This window comes from Pristiophorus japonicus, chromosome 2, assembly GCF_044704955.1.
Source record: "Pristiophorus japonicus isolate sPriJap1 chromosome 2, sPriJap1.hap1, whole genome shotgun sequence".
Lineage (NCBI taxonomy): Eukaryota > Metazoa > Chordata > Chondrichthyes > Pristiophoridae > Pristiophorus > Pristiophorus japonicus.
Window position 1 is genome coordinate 151,391,905 of NC_091978.1, and position 19,448 is coordinate 151,411,352.

The 19,448-nt window shown below is 45.4% G+C and overlaps 1 protein-coding gene across 4 annotated transcripts in view; it reads left to right on the top strand.

Annotated features, from left to right (window-relative positions):
• The window catches only part of nmu (neuromedin U), an 86,078-nt gene that overhangs the window by 2,195 nt on the left and 64,435 nt on the right, over positions 1-19,448 (top strand). For all 4 annotated transcript variants that reach the window (XM_070862880.1, XM_070862898.1, XM_070862905.1 and 1 more), the window contains exons 2-4: positions 845-903; positions 7,273-7,320; positions 7,415-7,474. In XM_070862880.1, the coding sequence (XP_070718981.1) occupies positions 845-903; positions 7,273-7,320; positions 7,415-7,474 (167 nt within the window). The remainder of the gene's footprint in view (positions 1-844; positions 904-7,272; positions 7,321-7,414; positions 7,475-19,448) is intronic.

Below are 19,448 nucleotides of genomic sequence, written 5' to 3' on the forward strand. Positions count from 1 at the left end.
TTTAACATTGCAAAATATAAGACTATTTTCCATCATTTTTATTTTGTGACAATTTGGTTGCTACCTAATAAAGAAAGACTAGGATTTATATAGCACCTTTCACGAACACCGGACGTCTCAAAGCGCTTTACAGCCAATGAAGTACTTTTGGAGTGTAGACACTGTTGCAATGTAGTACATAAAGAAATACTCAGTGCTTGGGTGATAATGCTAACAATGGATTTCCAGTTCAGGAATAATGAATTTAATCTGTAGTGATTTTCATCACTTCGCAGCCGGGTGGTTAGATGGAGTAGTATGTGGCAACAGAATGCTTCATGTCAGATGACAGAAAGGGCAACTGTGAAGAATATACTGGATCAAAAGATTCTGAAGCTACCATGCATTAGTAGTAAAGTCAATTTTGAAATCGATGTCCTCAGTATGACATAAATTTCTTTGTGGCAACACTATTCTTCATTGTAACATTATAATATCTAGGTCATATAGTCAAATGTTAACACACTGAGAGTACTGAATGTCCTGACCACAACTTGTTTCCTGAAAATTCTTTTCGCATAATTTACAGTGAAGCAAACCCAGAGTTATCAATGTTTAAATGAAAAAAAACATTCTCATGGTTCCTATTTGTCTTGCTTACCCATTGCCTGAAACTAATATCACACCATTGGTAAAGACAGCAATGATGCTTCATTTGAAAAGCAAGGGTGTATGGGAATTATTGATCTCTGTAAGAAAAATCAGAATAGCTTTGTTAGAAATTGAGTCACAATGCTTGACAAATATATAATGTTGATTTCCTAAATGCTGGTGTACACAATCTCATGTCTAATTTATTTTACAGGTGTTCCTGCATCAACCCAGATGTTTCCAGCAGAACAAGAGTTACATCTGTGGAGTGAGGTAATTGTAGCCAAATTGAATTTTAATAAAATAAACCTAACTGAACCCAGTTCTTTTTTCTTTATAAAAAGACAAATCAAGAAAAAAAAGACCTATTATGAGGCACACTGTAGGGAGTGTGTCCTGGGAAAACTGCAAGCATGGAGGCTGCGTTTTTCTGGGAATCATTTCCTGCTTCCTGCTGGAAGTGCTAGATTGCAGAATCATCTCTGAAATGCATTTGTTTACAGTTCTCTCACAATGAACAACGTAGTCCTCCTGTAATCGTCACAAACTCAGTCACTAAAGCGTAAAGTACTTCTTTAGTTTTAATAGCGATCTTATCACAAAAATGTAGGCTTACTTTTTAGGAAAGCTGTCACATTTGATGTCCAACAAAAGAGAATTTTTTATGAGTATTGTTGGAAATTATTTGCCACATTATTATTCCTGTTCCAGTTCATTCATATTGCGATCTGGATAAATGCAATTGCTGTACATGTACTTTTCACAGGGTTTTGCAAATAGTTTCTTACGTTAATAAACTTTAACTAATCACAATATCTTTTCAAAAAATTACATTGCAATTTTGCATTTTAATAAATCCAGTTAATATATATTGCATGTCCTGAGGGATCTCAAGAAATGCATTATTTCATGCAAATCCAATCATTGCACTTTATATATATTTTACTTTTACTAGCATTAAAATTATGTATTCAGGTTTGTAGATGTTACAGGAATTTCACTGATCATCCACATTATTGCACAAGGAAAAAACATCAGCAAAAATACAAATCTGTGTAGAGATAATATGCCACTTACATCCATTAGAAGTTTGAAAATCACAGCTCTTCCACACCTTTAATTTTTTTTAAATATAATCGATCCAAGTTAGTTCTTTTCCATTTTAATGTTTCTTTATATCTCATCGGACCTCTTTTATTTTCAGTGAGCAAAATATTTCTGTAAAATTCATGTTACATAGAAACATAGAAACATAAAAATTGGTGCGGGAGTAGGCCATTCGGCCTTTCGAGCCTGCACCACCATTCAATAAGATCATGGCAGATCATTCACCTCAGTACCCCTTTCCTGCTTTCTCTCCATACCCCTTGATCCATTTAACCATAAGGGCCATATCCAACTCCCTCTTGAATATATTCAATGAACTGGCATCAACAACTCTCTGCGGTAGGGAATTCCACAGGTTAACAACTCTCTGAGTGAAGAAATTTCTCCTCATCTCAGTCCTAAATGGCTTACCCCTTAGACTGTGTCCCCTGGTTCTGAACTTCCCCAACATCGGGAACATTCTTCCTGCATCTAACCTTTCCAGTCCTGTCAGAATTTTATATGTTTCTATGAGATCCCCTCTCATCTTCTAAACTCCAGTGAATAAAGGCCTAGTCGATCCAGTCTTTCTTCATATGTCAGTCCTGCCATCCCAGGAATCAGTCTGGTGAACCTTCGCTGCACTCTCTCAATAGCAGATTAGGAGACCAAAACTTACACAATATTCATGGTTGGCCTCACCATGGCCCTGTACAACTGCAGTAAGACCTCCCTGCGCCTATACTCAAATCCCCTAGCTATGAAGGCCAACATACCATTTGCCTTCTTCACCACCTGCTGTACCTGCATGCAACGTTCAATGACTGATGTACCATGACACCCAGGTATCGTTGCATCTCCCCTTTTCCTAATCTGCTGCCATTCAGATAATCTGCCTTTGTGTTTTTGCTACCAAAGTGGATAACCTCACATTTATCCACATTATACTGCATCTGCCATGCATTTGCCCACTCACATAACCTGTCCAAGTCACTCTGCAGCTCTTAGCATCCGCCTCACAGCTCACACTGCCACCCAGCTTAGTGTCATCTGCAAACTTGGAGATATTACACTCAATTCCTTCATCCAGATCATTAATGTATATTGTAAATAGCTGGGGTCCCAGCACTGAGCTCTGCGGCACCCCACTAGTCACTGCCTGCCATTCTGAAAAGGACCCGTTTATGCCGACTCTCTGCTTTCTGTCTGCCAACCAGTTCTTGATCCACGTCAGTACATTACTCCCAATACCATGTGCTTTAATTTTGCACAGCAATCTCTTGTGTGGAACCTTGTCAAAAACCTTTTGAAAATCCAAATGCACCACATCCACTGGTTCTCCCTTGTCCACTCTACTAGTTACATCCTCAAAAAATTCCAGAAGATTTGTCAAGCATGATGTCTCTTTCATCAATCCATGCTGACTTGGACCGATCATATCACTGCTTTCAAAATGTGCTGTTATTTCATCTTTAAGAATTGATTCTAACATTTTCCCCACTATTGATGTCAGGCTAACCGGTCTATAATTACCCCTTTTCTTTCTCCCTCCTTTCTTAAAAAGTGGTGTCACATTAGCTACCCTCCAGTCCATAGGAGCTGATCCAGAGTCGATAGACTGTTGGAAAATGATCATCAACGCTTCCACTATTTCTAGGGCTACTTCCTTAAGTACTCTGGGATGCAGAATATCAGGCCCGGGGTACTTTCACGGCTTTCAATCCCATCAATTTCCCTAACACAATTTCCCGCCTAATAAAGATATCCTTCAGTTCCTCCTTCTCACTAGACTCCCGGTCCCCTAGTATTTCCAGAAGGTTATTTGTGTCTTCCTTCTTGAAGACAGAACCAAAGTATTTGTTCAACTGGTCTGCCATTTCTTTGTTCCCCATTATAAATTTACCTGAATCTGACTGCAAGGTACCTACGTTTGTCTTCACTAATCTTTTTCTCTTCACCTATCTATAGAAGCTTTTGCAGTCAGTTTTTATGTTCCAGGCAAGCTTCCTCTCATACTCTATTTTCCCCCTCCTAATTAAACCCTTTGTCCTCCTCTGCTGAATTCAAAATTTCTCCCAGTCCTCAGGTTTGCTGTTTTTTCTGGCCAATTTATATGCCTCTTCCTTGGATTTAACACTATCCTTAATTTCCCTTGTTAGCCACGGTTGAGCCACCTTCCCCATTTTATTTTTACTCCAGACAGGGATGTACAATTGTTGAAGTTCATCCATGTGATCTTTAAACGTTTGCCATTGCCTATACACCATCAACCCTTTAAGTATCATTTGCCAGTCTATTCTAGCCAATTCACGTCTCATACCATCGCAGTTACCTTTCCTTAAGTTTAGGACCCAAGTCTCTGAATTAACTGTGTCACTCTCCATTTTAATAAAGAATTCTGTCATATTATGGTCACTGTCCCCCAAGGGGCCTCGCACAACAAGATTGCTAATTAGTCCTTTCTCATTACACATCACCCAGTCTAGGATGGCCAGCCTTCTAGTTGGTTCCTTGACATATTGATCCAGAAAACCATCCCTAATACACTCCAGTAAATCCTCCTCCACCGTATTGCTACCAGTTTGGTTAGCTCATATGTATGTAAATTAAAGTCACCCATGATAACTGCTGTACCTTTATTGCTCGCATCCCTAATTTCTTGTTTGATGCTGTCCCCAACCTCACTACTACTGTTTGGTGGTCTGCACACAACTCCCACTTGCGTTTTCTGCCCTTTGGTATTCCGCAGCTCCACCCATACAGATTCCACATCATCCAAGCTGATGTCCTTCCTTACTATTGCGTTAATTTCCTCTTTAACCAGCAACGCTACCCCACCTCCTTTTCCTTTCTGTCTATCCTTTCTGAATGTTGAATACCCCTGGATGTTGAGTTCCCAGCCTTGGTCACCCTGGAGCCATGTCTCCGTGATGCCAATTATATCATATTCATTAATTGCTTCCTGTGCAGTTAGTTCGTCCACCTTACTAGGAATAGTCCTCGCATTGAGGCACAGAGCCTCCAGGCTTGTCTTTTAAACACACTTTGCCCTTTTAGAATTTTGCTGTAATGTGGCCCTTTTTGATTTTTGCCTTGGGTTTCTCTGCCCTCAACTTTTACTTTTCCTCTTTCTATCTTTTACTTCTGCCCCTATTTTACTTCCCTCTGTCTCCGTGCATAGGTTCCCATCCCCCTACTATATTAGTTTAATCCCTCCCCAACAGCATTTGCAAACACTCCCCCGAGGACATTGGTTCCGGTGCTGCCCAGGTGCAGACCGTCCGGTTTGTACTGGTCCCACCTCCCCCAGAACCTGTTCCAATGTCCCAGGTATCTGAATCCCTCCCTTCTGCACCATTCCTCAAGCCACGTATTCATCTGAGCTATCCTGCAATTCGTACTATGACTAGCTTGTGGCACTGGTAGCAATCCTGAGATTACTACTTTTGAGGTCCTACTTTTTAATTTAGCTCCTAGCTCCCTAAATTCTGCTTGTAGGACCTCATCCTATTTTTTACCTACATTGTTGATACCTATATGCACCACGACAACTGGCTGTTCACCCTCCCCCTTCAAAATGTCCTGCATCTGCTCCGAGACATCCTTGACCCTTGCACCAGGGAGGCAACATACCATCCTGGAGTCTCAATTGCGGCCGCAGAAACATCTATCTATTCCCCTTACAATAGAATCCCCTATCACTATAGCTCTCCCACTCTTTTTCCTGCCCTCCTGTGCAGCAGAGCCACCTACGGTGCCATGAACTTGGCTGCTGCTGCTCTCCCCTGATGAGTCACCCTCTCAACAGTACCCAAAGCGGTGTATCTGTTTTGCAGGGGGATGACCTCCGGTGACCCCTGCACTAACTTCCTGTCACTGCTCTTCCTGTTGGTCACCCATCCCCTATCTGGCTGTGTACCCTTTAACTGCGGTGTGACCAATTCGCTAAGCGTGCTATTTACGACATCCTCAGCATCGCGGATGCTCCAGAGTAATCCAGCCGCAGCTCCAGTGCCGCAATACGTTCTGTCAGGTGCTGCAGGCGGATACACTTCACGCACATGTAGTCGTCAAGGACACTGGAAGCGTCTCTAACTTCCCACATAGCACAGGAGGAGCAGAGCACATGTCAGAGCTCTCCCGCCATGACTTAATCCTTAGATTAACTTAATTTGGCAACAGCAATGATAAAGGTTACCTACTGATAAAGGAAAAGAAAAAGAAAAACTACTCACCAATCACCAGCCAATCACACCCCCTTGGCTGTGACGTCACCTTTCGATTTTTTTCTACTTCTTTGTTTAGTTTCTGCCCCTGCCCCTGCACCAGCTTGCCTCTCCGTCTGCCTTCTCAATCTCCCGCTGGGCCTTTATAGGCTTCTCCGAGGCTGCCCCGGTCCCCCGCCTCTCCAACTGCCTTCTCAATCTCCCGCTGGGCCTTTATAGGCTTCTCCGTGGCTGCCCCGGTCTCCCCCCTCTTCGACTGCCTTCGCGATCTCCCGCTGGGCCTTTATAGGCTTCTCCGAGGCTGCCCCGGTCCCCCGCCTCTCCGACTGCCTTCTCAATCTCCCGCTGGGCCTTTATAGGCTTCTCCGAGGCTGCCCCGGTCCCCCGCCTCTCCGACTGCCTTCGCGATCTCCCGCTAGGCCTTTATAGGCTTCTCCGAGGCTGCCCCGGACTCCCGCCTCTCCGACTGCCTTCTCAATCTCCCGCTGGGCCTTTATAGGCTTCTCCGAGGCTGCCGCGGTCTCCTGCCTCACCGACTGCCTTCTCGATCTCCCGCTGGGTCTTTATTGGCTTCTCCGAGGCTGCCCCGGACTCCCACGTCACCGACTGCCTTCTCAATCTCCCGCTGGGCCTTTATAGGCTTCTCCGAGGCTGCCCCGGTTTTCCGCCTCTCCGACTGCCTCCTCGATCTCCCGCTGGATCTTTATAGGCTTCTCCGAGGCTGCCCCGGTCTCCCGCCTCTCCAACTGCCTCCTTGATCTCCCGCTGGATCCTTATAGGTCTCTCCAAGGCTGACCCGGATGCTCGCCTCTCCGACTGCCTCCTTGACACTGCCACTGGGCCTTTATAGACCTCTCTGACGCTGCTCCGGACTCCCGCCTCTCTGACTGCCTCCTTGACACAGCCACTGGGCCTTTATAGACCTCTCTGACACTGCCCCGGACTCCCGCCTCTCTGACTGCCTCCTTGACACAGCCACTGGGCCTTTATAGACCTCTCCAACGTCCCTGGAGTCCCGCCCCTCCGACTGCCACCTCGATCTCCCGCTGGGCCTTTATAGGCCTCTTCAACATTCCCGGACTCCCGCCTCTCCTAATTTTGTCTATGCAGTTTCAGAAATAAATGAGTCAAAAGTATTTTTTCTATGTAGGATTTTCATACGCTAACATTGTTCACTCCATTTCTCCTTTAGAAATTCATTGTCCAGATCCATTAGGGTTCTAGTACTTTAGAAGCTTGTTAACCTGAATTCAATCAAACCTACAGATACACTGTTCTAAGTAAGGCATTCTTCACCTTCTGATGCTAATCTCGCAATTGTCTTTTTCAGATAGATGACCTATGCTCTTCCTTTCTTTCTGTAGATCCTCAGCTGCAGGTGAGAGCCAATGTGTAAGCCCAATTCTGCTGTTTGTAAGCTTGTAAAAGAGTTAAAGAAACAGTTTCTGAAAGTTTATGTTTTGCTTTACCAGCTATCCAGTACACTAGAAGAACTGTGTTATACGGCCTTGACAATTCTGCAGCGAACTCAGGTATTTGTTTCTTTACATCAATGCAGCAGGAATTTCATGCAATGAAATGTTAGGAATTTGAACCCACTGCACATTTGCCATTACTGCTATTGGTGCTGTAAATTTAAAACAAGTATAAAGACGAAAATTTTTTGGCCAACTAGAAAAAGAGTTCAATATAATGATCCCTTCCTCTCACAAAGACCAGCACCAAATATCTGCAGATCTTGACAAATGCTACTTTTAGTTTTAAAATGTTGCGTTCTCTGTAAAATGTTTCTGATTTTAACCCCAGACTATTCTCATTGTTTTCCATCTAAATTTCTTTTTAAAACATGGGGGAGGTGGGGGCAATAATAGGATCACTACTCCAAGGGTTATGTATACAGCTGCCCACAAATTAGCTAGCCTTGCACTAAAATGCAAGATCAGCTCATTATAATATTTAAATGTTGCTGCTAATGCATTGCTTCTGACTCGCTGGCATATTGCCAAGTTCTCAGGGGTGGAATATTGAGCAATAGGTATTTCATGAAGTGAGAACATCAAGGATTAGAAATTTGGATAGTTTGCACCTCCCGTTAGCGTCGGTGAGCGCTAATGGAGTGCAAATGACTTTTCACCTGGGCACGGAGCCGCTAACGATTCCCACTAAATTCTGCAGGAGTTTAGCAGCGGTGGTAACATGTAGCAACCCGATCTGCTGAGCCAGCGATGATGAAGTCATCACCATGCACAGCGCCCCATTAGCACTTCGGACCCTAAATTAGGTATTGCCCCCGAAGCAGCGCTGGGCGATGCCAGTGACAAATTCAGGGGGCACATACAGGGTGGCCAGCCACTCGCGCAGGGTGCAAGTTAAAGGGGAGGTGTGGGCAATTACAAAAAAAAAATTCAGCCGATTTTGCCAAGTGCTCCATTGGCGCTTTGAATGCAGGGTTCGGACTGCGATTGGCCAGCCCGGCACTTTGCTTGAGTGCTGGGCTGGTGGCATGAAACCCTCTGCTCCCCAGTGGTCCAGGGAGGCCCCTTTCATTACTGCAGAGTTTGCAGCTTGGGCCCTTCCTTTTAATTAAGGGAAGAGCCCCTCCTATGCGGCAGCGCTGTGCCCCACTCCTGACGCGTCCACCCCACTACCGTCCCAGAAAGGAAGTGGAGCACGTTATTTTGCGCTCCACTCCTTTATGATGTGCTAACCCCAATTTAGCGAGCGGGGCAGGACTTCGACGCCTGCTGCAAAATGTTCTGCTTCCCTGATATTACCGCCCCCAAATGGGGCACAACGGAATTATTCCCCCCCAAGAATTTAGATGGATGTTAGATTTACTAACTGGTCCTCCTGTGGGGGAGGGGTGGGTGGTGAGCATGAACCATTGCACCAGAGAAAAATGGGACATTGAGTCCCTAAAGTTGAGCAGCAGGTAAACTGGTGCTAGGTCAGAGCACATAGTAAAGAATCTTCTTTAAATAACAGAGTTTCCACAGGACCTCTGTTGCAGTGCCTGTTTATAGTGGACGCTGAGTGATAGAGTGCTGCTCAGGGCCTCCATTTTCATTATAGGAATCAGGCTTGATTATAACAAAATATAGAGCCTTAATAAACCTTGTGAACACTTTGAAATACCCAGTCATACTGTGGTGCACAGGGCACACTGGGTGTGCAGTGGGCCTCAGGCCTACATGCCCAATTATATGGAGCTCAATGAGCTTCAGTGAAATGACCACTGATCCTAACATTATCGGCTCCATTGTATTTTTCTTACAATTGACTCGAGAGAGAGAGAGAGAGAGTGAGTGCGATAGGTAGATGAATTGGGAGACACAGTCAAATGACAGTCATTATTGAACCAAGGTGCAGTACCTGATTTGATAGAATGGCAGAATGAGGTATGCAGCCTTTCATGCCTGGTAGAAAAGAGTAGAGATAGCAGCTGACCCAGGGAAAGCTGGAAATAACAACAACAAATTGCATTTATATACTGCCTTTAACATAGTAAAATATCCCAAGACACTTCACAGGAGAGTTAGCAAACAAAATTTGACACTAAGGCATATAAGGAAATGACCAAAAGCTTGGTCAAAGAGGTAGATATGAAGAAGAGTCTTAAAGGAGGAGAGAGAGGCAGAGGTAATTTTAGAGCTGAAGGAGTGGGAAGCGAAGCCATTGCAGGTTATTCTCTGGCTATGACTGGATAGATACGAATGGAACCAGGCAAGGGTAATCCCACCTACCCAGAAAACGGAGGAGAAATGTTGGAGGAAGATGTTGTGATCAACTGTGTCAAAGGTTGCAGTCAGGTCGAGAAGGATGAGGAAGGATAGTTTACCATAGTCACAGTTGTTATGTATTTAACCTATTGCAACCTGTATTATACAACCACCAGAGGGCCTACCCGTTCGAGTCCCAAGGGATCCCAGCATCCCTTGGGATCATGGTATATAAGCAGGCCACCCACGAGGTATCTGCATTCTGGAGTCTCATTAAAGGAGCTAAGGTCACACTTGCTCATTGTACACAGTACTCAGTTTCACCCTTCATTATGAGCTTATCAATTGGCGATGAGGTAACGAACAACCGCAAAGAACAGTTGGTATCCTAGAGAAGTTCTCAAAAGGGGACGATTAGGAGGCTTTTGTGGAGAGACTCGACCAATACTTTGTGGCCAATGAGCTGGAAGGGGACGAGAATGCTGCCAAACGAAGGCCGATCCTCTTAACTGTCTGTGGGGCAACAACCTATGGCCTCATGAAGAATTTACTAGCTCCGGCAAAACCAACAACTAAATCCTATGAAGAACTGTGTACGCTGTTCCGGGAGCACCTAAATCCTAAGGAAAGCATTTTGATGGGGTGAGATATCGGTCGGAGGGCTAGGAAATGGCGACCTATGTCGCCGAACTAAGACGCCTTACAGGACATTGTGAATTTGAGGCATTCCTGGAACAAATGCTTAGAGACTTTTTTGTACTGGGCATTGACCATGAGGTAATCCTTCGCAAAATGTTAACTGTTGAAACTCTGAATCTAAGTAAAGCCATAACGATAGCCCAGGCATTTATGTCCATCAGCGACAACACCAAACAGATTTCGCAGAGTAAAGAAGTTTCGGCCAGTACTGTGCAAAAAGTATCGTTGTTTTCGAGCAGAAATATACATGGCAAAACGTACACGCCAGCTGCTGCTGCCCGACCTCAGATGACCCAGAGACCGCCATCAATCATTAATGCGAGGCAGTTAACACCTTGTTGGCATGTGGGGTGATCATCGGCCCCATCAATGCCGTTTCAAGCACTATGCATGCAACAGTTGCAGAACAATGGGACACCTCCAGCGAATGTGCAGGTGAGCTGCAAACCCTGCAAACCCTGCAAACCACCACATTGCAGAGGAAGATCGATCCACTGTGGATCAGACTGCATCAGAGACTCGAACCGAGGAGGCAGAAGTGTACGGGGTACACACATTCACCACGAAATGTCCACCAATAATGTTGAATGTTGAACTGAACGGAATTCCAGTATCGATAGAACTGGACATGGGTGCGAGTCAGTCCATAATGAGTAAAAGGGCCTTCAACAGGCTGTGGTGCAACAAGGTACACAGGCCCAAGCTCAGCCCCATTCACACCAAACTAAGGACTTACAGCAAGGAATTAATCCCTGTAATAGGCAGTGCAGAAGTCAAAGTCTCCTATGATGGAGCAGTACACGAACTCCTGCTGTGGATTGTGCCAGGGGATGGCCCCAGATTGTTTGGCAGAAGCTGGCTGGGAAAAATCCGCTGGAACTGGGACGACATCTGAGCGATCTCGTCCGTCGACGACGCCTCATGTGCCCAGGTTCTGAGCAAGTTTCCATCGTTGTTCAAGCCAGGCATTGGAAGCTTTTCGGGGGCGAAAGTGCAGATCCATTTGGTTTCTGGTACGCGACCCATCCACCACAAGGCATGAGCGGTACTGTATGTGATGCGTGAGAAAGTGGAAATTGAGCTGGACAGGCTGCAGCGAAAAGGCATCATCACGTCGGTGGAATTCAACGAGTGGGCCAGTCCGATTGTCCCGGTACTTAAAGAGGATGGCATGGTCAGAATTTGTGGGGACTATAAAGTAATGATTGACCGTTTTTCGTAACAGGACCAGTACCCGCTACCCAAGGCAGATGACCTATTTGCGTCCCTCATGGGAGGGAAGACGTTCACCAAGCTGGACCTGACCTCGGTCTACATGATGTAGGAGCTGGAGGAGTCTTCGAAAGGCATCACCTGCACCAACACGCACAAAGGTCTGTTCATCTATAACAGATGCCTGTTTGGAACTCGGTCAGCCGCGGCAATCTTCCAACAGAACATGGAGAGACTGCTAAAGTCGGCTCCTCGCACCAATTGGTTTTCCAGGACAACATACTGGTTACAGGTCGGGACACCATCGAACACTTGCAGAACCTGGAAGAGGTTCTTAGTCAGTTGGATTGCGTGGGGCTCAGGTTGAAAGGCTTGAAGTGTGTTTTCCTGGCACAGGAGGTCGAGTTCTTGGGAAGAAGAATCACAGCAGATGGCATCAGACCCACCGAAATGAAGACGGAGGCCATCAAGAACGTGCCGAGACCACAGAACGTGATGGAGCTGCGGTCGTTCCTAGGACTCCTTAACTATTTTGGTAATTTCTTACCTGGGCTAAGCACCCTGCTAGAACCCCTACATGTGCTACTGTGCAAGGGAGACGACTGGGTATGGGGGAATTCTCAAGAGGCTGTCTTTAAGAAAGCCAGAAATCTGTTGTGTTCAAACAAACTGCTTGTTCTGTATAACCCTTGGAAACGATTCGTGCTAGCTAGCGATGTGTCGTCATACGGGGTCGGGTGTGTGTTACAACAGGCTAACGAATCGGAGATTTTGCAACCGGCCGCATATGCGTCCAGGAGTTTGTCCAAGGCCGAAAGAGCCGACAGCATGATTGAAAAAGAGGCTCTGACGAGTGTTTACGGGGTAAAAAAAATGCACCAGTACTTATTTGGCCTCGAGTTTGAGTTTGAAACTGACCACAAGCTGCTCAAATTGCTGTTTTCTGAGAGCAAAGGGATTAATACCAATGCCTCTGCCCGCATCTAAAGATGGGCGCTCACGCTGTCGGCATACAACTATGTAATCCGCCACAGACCGGGCACAGAGAACTGCGCAGATGCTCTCAGTCGGCTGCCATTGCCCACCAGCGGGGTGGAAATGGCACAGCCAGGAGACTGGCTCATGGTAATGGATGCATTCGAGAACGAGAAGCCTCCCGTCATGGTCTGCCAGATCAGGACCTGGACCAGCCAGGATCCTTTACTGTCCTTGGTAAAAAAACTGTGTCCTCCATGGGAGCTGGTCCAGTGTCCCAGCAGAGATACAGGAGACGATTAAGCTGTTCCACAGGCGCAAAGACGAAATGTCCCTGCAGGTGGACCGTCTGTTGTGGGCAATCGCGTGGTCTTGCCCAAGAAAGGCAGAGATACGTTCATTTGTGAACTGCACAGCACCCACCCAGGCATTGTAATGATGAAAGCCATAGTCAGATCCCATGTATGGTGGCCCGGATGGTCGACTCAGATTTAGAGTCATGCGTGCGCCATTGCAACACTTGCTATCAGATGAGCAATGCACCCAGAGAGGCATCGCTAAGTTTGTGGTCGTGGCCCTCCAAACCGTAGTCGAGGATCCACGTGGACTATGCGGGCCCATTTCTCGGCAAAATGTTTTTGGTTGTCATGGACACTTACTCAAAATGGATTGAATGTGCGATAATGTCTGTAAGCACGTCCACGGCCACTATTGAAAGCCTACGAGCCATGTTTGCCACGCACGGCCTGCCTGATGTCCTGGTCAGCGACAATGGACCGTGTTTCACCAGTGCTGAATTCAAGGAATTCATGACCCGCAATGGGATCAAGCACGTCAAGCCTGCATCCAACAGCCAGGCAGAACGAGCAGTTCAGACCATCAAGCAAAGCTTGAAACGTGTGTTGGAAGGTTCCCTGCAGACCTGCCTGTCCCGAGTGCTGCTCAGCACCGCACCAGACCCCACTCACTCACTGGAGTTCCCCCAGCCGAACTGCTCATGAAAAGGGTGCTCAATACAAGGCTCTCTCTTGTCCACCCTGATCTCCATGATCACGTGGAGGGCAGGCGGCATCAACAAAGTGTGTACCATGATCGCGCAAATTTGTCACGCGATATTGAGGTCAATGATCCTGTGTTTGTACTAAATTATGGAAATGGTCCCAAATGGCTCGCTGGCACGGTCACAGCCAAAGAGGGGAATAGGGTGTTTCAGGTCAAATTGGCCAATGGACTAACATACAGAAAACATTTGGACCAAATCAAATTGCGGTTCACCAACAGCTATGAACAAATCGAAGAAGACACCATCAACTTTGACCCTCCAACACACACAGAAGTGGCAACTGACATCATGGTTGACCATGAAGCTGAACTCACCATCCCCAGTAGCCCGGCAAGGCCGGCTGCCCAGTGAATAATTAACCAACCCACCCACACCCACATTTGTACCAAGATGATCGACAAGGGAGTGAAAAGCCCCAGATCATCTCACCTTGTAAATAAGTGTACTATTGACTTCACGGGCAGTGATGTTATGTATTTAACCTCTTGCAACCTGTATTACACTACCACCAGAGGGCCTACTTGTTGGTGTCCCAAGGGATCCCAGCATCCCATGGGAGCACGGTATATAAGCAAGCCACCCACGAGGTATCTGAACTCTGGAGTCTCATTAAAGGAGCTAAGGTCACACTTGCTCATTGTACAGTACTCAGTTTCATCCTTTATTATGAGCTTATCAACAGTCATGTCATTTATGACTATGATAAGGGCCATATCAGCACTGTGGCAGAGACAGAAACCTGATTGGAGGGACTCAAACATGGGAAGTTGCGGGAAAGATGGGCACAGATTTGGGAGACAACAACATGTTCAAGGACTTTAGAGAGGAAAGGGAGGTTGGAGATGGGGCAGTAGTCCTTGAAATTTAATTAGAGCTGTTAAATGCAACTTTATATTCTTTTTAATCAACTCGTCCTCCAGCATCTCTTTGTGTTGAGTTTTGTGACATGTGCTTCCTATCTCTCTTTCGTCCTGATGGTACAGTTGCAAGCTCTCATAAGAAAATAGTGACTCAATTTTCTCGTTCTAAAATTTCTAATCTTGGTAAAGAATCTCTTGCCATAGAATTGCTTTTAAAACTGAGACTAGAGGTTAAGGATAGTCTATCAGACTGGTGGAAGGTGGGAAGTGGTGTTCCACAAGGATCGGTGCTGGGACCAGTGTTGTTCAGTATTTACATAAAAGATTTGGACTCGAGAATTGTAAGTACAATATCAAAATTTGCAGATGACACAAAGTTGGGTGGTATAGTTAATACTGAGGAAGACTGCAACAAAATATAAGATGATGTTAAACATAGAAACATAGAAAATAGGTGCAGGAGTAGGCCATTTGGCCCTTCGAGCCTTCACCACCATTCAATAAGATCATGGCTGATCATGCAACTTTAGTACCCCTTTTCTGCTATCTATCCATACCCCTTGATCCCTTTAGCCATAAGCGCCACATCTAACTCCCTTTTGAATATATCCAACGAACTGGCCTCAACAACTTTCTGTGGTAGAGAATTCCACAGGTTCACAATTCTCTGAGTGAAGAAGTTTCTCCTCATCTTGGTCCTAAATGGCTTACCCGTTATCCTTAAACTCTGACCCCTGGTTCTGGACTTCCCCAACATCGGGAACATTCTTCCTGCATCTAACCTGTCCAATCCCGTCAGAATTTTATATGTTTCTATGAGATCCCCTCTCATTCTTCTAAATTCCATTGAATATAAGCCTAGTTGATCCAGTCTTTCTTCATATGTCAGTCCTGCCATCCTGGGAATCAGTCTGGTGAACCTTCGCCTCACTCCCTCAATAGCAAGAATGTCCTTCCTCAGATTAGGAGACCAAAACTGCACACAATATTCAAGGTGTGGCCTCACCATGGCCCTGTACAACTGCAGTAAGACCTCCCTGCTCCTATACTCAAATCCTCTCACCATGAAGGCCAACATGCCATTTGCCTTTTTCACCGCCTGCTGTACCTGCATGTCAGCTTTCAATGACTGATGTACCATGACACCCAGGTTTCGTTGCTCCTCCCCTTTTCCTAATCTGTCACCATTCAGATAATATTCTGCCTTCCTGTTTTTGCCACCAAAGTGGATAACCTCACATTTATCTACATTATACAGCATCTGCCATGCATTAGCCCACTCACCTAACCTGTCCAAGTCACTCTGCAGCTCTTAGCATCCTCCTCACAGCTCACACTGCCACCCAGCTTAGTGTCATCTGCAAACTTGGAAATATTACAATAAATTCCTTCGTCTAAATCATTAATGTATATTGTAAATAGCTGGGGTCCCAGCACTGAACCCTACGGTACCCCACCAGTCACAGCCTGCCATTCTGAAAAGGACCCATTTATTCCTACTCTTTGCTTCCAGTCTGCCAACCAGTTCGCTATCCACATCAGTACATTACCCCCAATACCACGTGCTTTAATTTTGCACACTAATCTCATGTGTGGGACCTTGTCAAAAGCCTTTTGAAAGTCCAACTACACCACATCTACTGGTTCTCCCTTATCCACTCTACTAGTTATATCCTCAAAAAACTCCACAAGATTTGTCAAGCATGATTTCCCTTTCATAAATCCATGCTGACTTGGACTGATCCTGTCACTGCTTTCCAAATGCTCTGCTATTACATCTTTAATAATTGATTCCAATATTTTCCCCACTACCGATGTCAGGCTAACCGGTCTATAATTCCGTTTTCTCTCCCTCATTTTTTTAAAATATGGGGTTACATTAGCTACCCTCCAATCTATAGGAACTGATCCAGAGTCTATCGAATGTTGGAAAATGACTACCAATGCATCCACTATTTTTAGGGCCACTTGCTTAAGTACTCTGGGATGCAGACTATCAGACTATTAAGAAACTTGCAGAAGGGGCATGTAACTTACAAAAAAATGTCAATGTAGATAAGTGTGAGGTGGTGCATTGTGGTAGAAGGAATAAGAAGGCCACCTACTCCTTGGAATATAAGAATGGAAATGGGGTAGATGAGCAAAGGAATCTAGGGATATTGATTCACAAATTATTAAAAGTAGCAACACAGGTTACAAAGCCATAAAAAGTACAAACAAAGCACTGGGATTCATTTCTCGAGGAATAAAATTCAAAATTCAGAATTCAAAAGTAGGTTGATTACATTAAACTTATATAAAACCCTGGTTATCCGAATTTAGAGTACTGTGCAAAGTTCTGCAAGGAGAAATTCGGGAGCACCACGTTTGAGGCGTTAACTTTTGAAAGCTGGAAAAATTAACGGCAGGCGCTAATGATTCTCTTCTTTAAATTTGGTGTTAGCACTCCAGGGAGGAAGTGGAGTGCCAAATCCACTTCCTTCCTGGAGGGTCAAAGGATGCAGGCAAGGCAGTAGTGGTACAGCGCGGCACAATGTCCCGTGCAGCGCTGACACCTTCCTAGGTTCCTTCCCTCCCTTAAAGGGAAGGGCCATCGCTGCAGGCTTTGCATTGGGACCAGTTAGCTGATCCCCGACGGCAGCTGTGATCCGGCCAAATCAGGCCCATGAACTCCAGTAGAGTGCCAGGTTGTTCGATCGCGGCTGAAGGCAAATGGAAAAAATTGAAATAATGCATTGAAACAATTTTGTATTTACCGCACCAACATTGCCTTTAACTTGTGCCCTCGAAGTGCCCAGCCTCCTGAACAATGCTTCCTGCAGTTGTCGGTGTTGTCGCTCGGCAATGCTGCAGGGGGCGAAGTTCGGGCTCGGGCCGCCACCGCAGTGATGCACAGGACAATGATGTCACAATCTTCAGGTGCAGGAGATAGTTGTTTATTTTGCCACACCCTGTTGGTAAGTCATTAGCGTCCCAGGGGCGATAACGGGAGGCGCTAAGGAGCCCAATTTCTAGACCCTAGTCTCCATTTTACAAAAAGAATAGAGAAGCACTGGAGAAACTGCAAAAATATTTACAAGGATGATACCAGAAATGAGAGAGCACAACAAGATTTAACAAGCTGGGGCTCTTTTCTCTAGAAAAGAGAAGTCTGAGAGGTGACCTGATAGAGATCCTAAAAATTATGAAGGGATTAGATGGGGTAGATGTAGAGAAGAAGTTTCTACTTATGGGAGAATCCAAAATTAGGGGCCATAAATATAAGGTAGTCACTAATAAAACCAATGGGAAAATAAGGAGAAATATATTCTTTCAGAGAATGGTTCGAATGTGGAACTCGCTACCACATGGAATAGTTGAGACGAATTGATGCATTTAAAGGAAAGCTAGATAAGTACATGAGGGAGAAAAAATAAAGTATATGTTGATAGGGTAAGATAAAGTAAATAGAGTAGGAGGAAGCTCATATAGAGCATAAATACTGGCCAAATGACCTGTTTCTGTGCTGTAAATGCTAAGTTAGCTCTATACAGTTTTATCATTATAACCGGCTTCAAGTTTAAATCCATAATGTATGTCAGATTCTTTGTCCTTTGCACTCTAATGCAATCAATTATAATGATGGTATCCTCCCATAGTCCTAACATTGCATGCACCCAATCATGCCCTTGTCCTATGTTTTCTGTACAATCTCTCTTACTTCTTTCCAGAAGGCATTTGACAAGGTGCCACATAAAAGGTTACTGCACAAGATAAAAGCTCACGGGGTTGGGGGTAATATATTAGCATGGATAGAGGATTGGCTAACTAACAGAAAACAGAGAGTCAGGATAAATGGGTCATTTTCAGGTTGGCAAACTGTAACTGTTCCTACATCACTTCAAAAAATACTTAATTGGCTGTAAAGCACTTTGGGACATCCAGAGGTCCTGAAAGTCTTTCTTCTTTCTTTAGAAATCACTGGTTAGGCCTCAGTTGGAGTATTGTGGACAATTCTGGGCACCACACTTCAGGAAAGATATAAAGGCCTTAGAAATGGCACACAGGAGGTTTACCAGGATGTTGCCAGGGATAAGGGACTTCATTTATGAGGAGAGATTGGGAAAGATAGGACTGCTCTCCTTTGGAGCAGAGAAGATTATGAGGTGACCAAATAGAGGTTTTCAAGATGATGAGAGGTTTTGATAGAGTAGATAGAGAAATTGTATTCCCTCTGGCGAGTGGGTTAGTAACTAGGGCCCCGAAATTCACAGTCCCGGGATGGACCGTTACTGCCCGTTTGCGGCAGCCATTGGTCAAAATCAAATGGCTGCCGCTTTGCGCTCAACTGGCCACCACATTGATTCGGCCTGGGAGGTTCCGCAGTGGTGTGGGCCACCGCTGACTCTCATGGCAGTGTGGGGCTTGCGGTTAGCACGTCACTGCTGTCGCTCTGCCCCCGGACCCATTTTCAGCGTGAAAAAACCGGCCCTTCAGCTGATGGTGCCCTTGTCAGCTTTTAGGGCTGGGGAAGAGTGCCAGAGATCTCGGAGCTGTGGGTACGGAGAAAGACAAGAAGGTAAGTTCCAAACAGAATCAGCACTCAAGGGGAGAGAGAAAGGGAGAGAGGGAGAGGGAAAGCGAGAGGGAGGGAGGGACAGAGGGAGGGGGAGAGGGAGGGAGAGAGAGATGCAGAGGGAAAGAGAGGGAAGGGAGCAAAAGAGAAAGGAGAAAGAGATAGAAGTGAGGAAAGGGAATGAGAAACAGAATGAGAAAATTTGATTGGGAGAGAGAAAAATAGAAATATAGGAATAGAGAAAGAGAAAAGGGGGAAAAAAACTAGAGAGAGAGAGAGAGAAATAGAGATCCTGAGACTCACAGAGATAAAACTGAAATCTTAATCCAGGAGCTCAGGCTGGAAACGTTACCCCAGCTCAGCATTCCGAGCATTAACAAATGGGAATCTGTTCCACCTCCGCTGCCTCCAGGCTAAATCCAA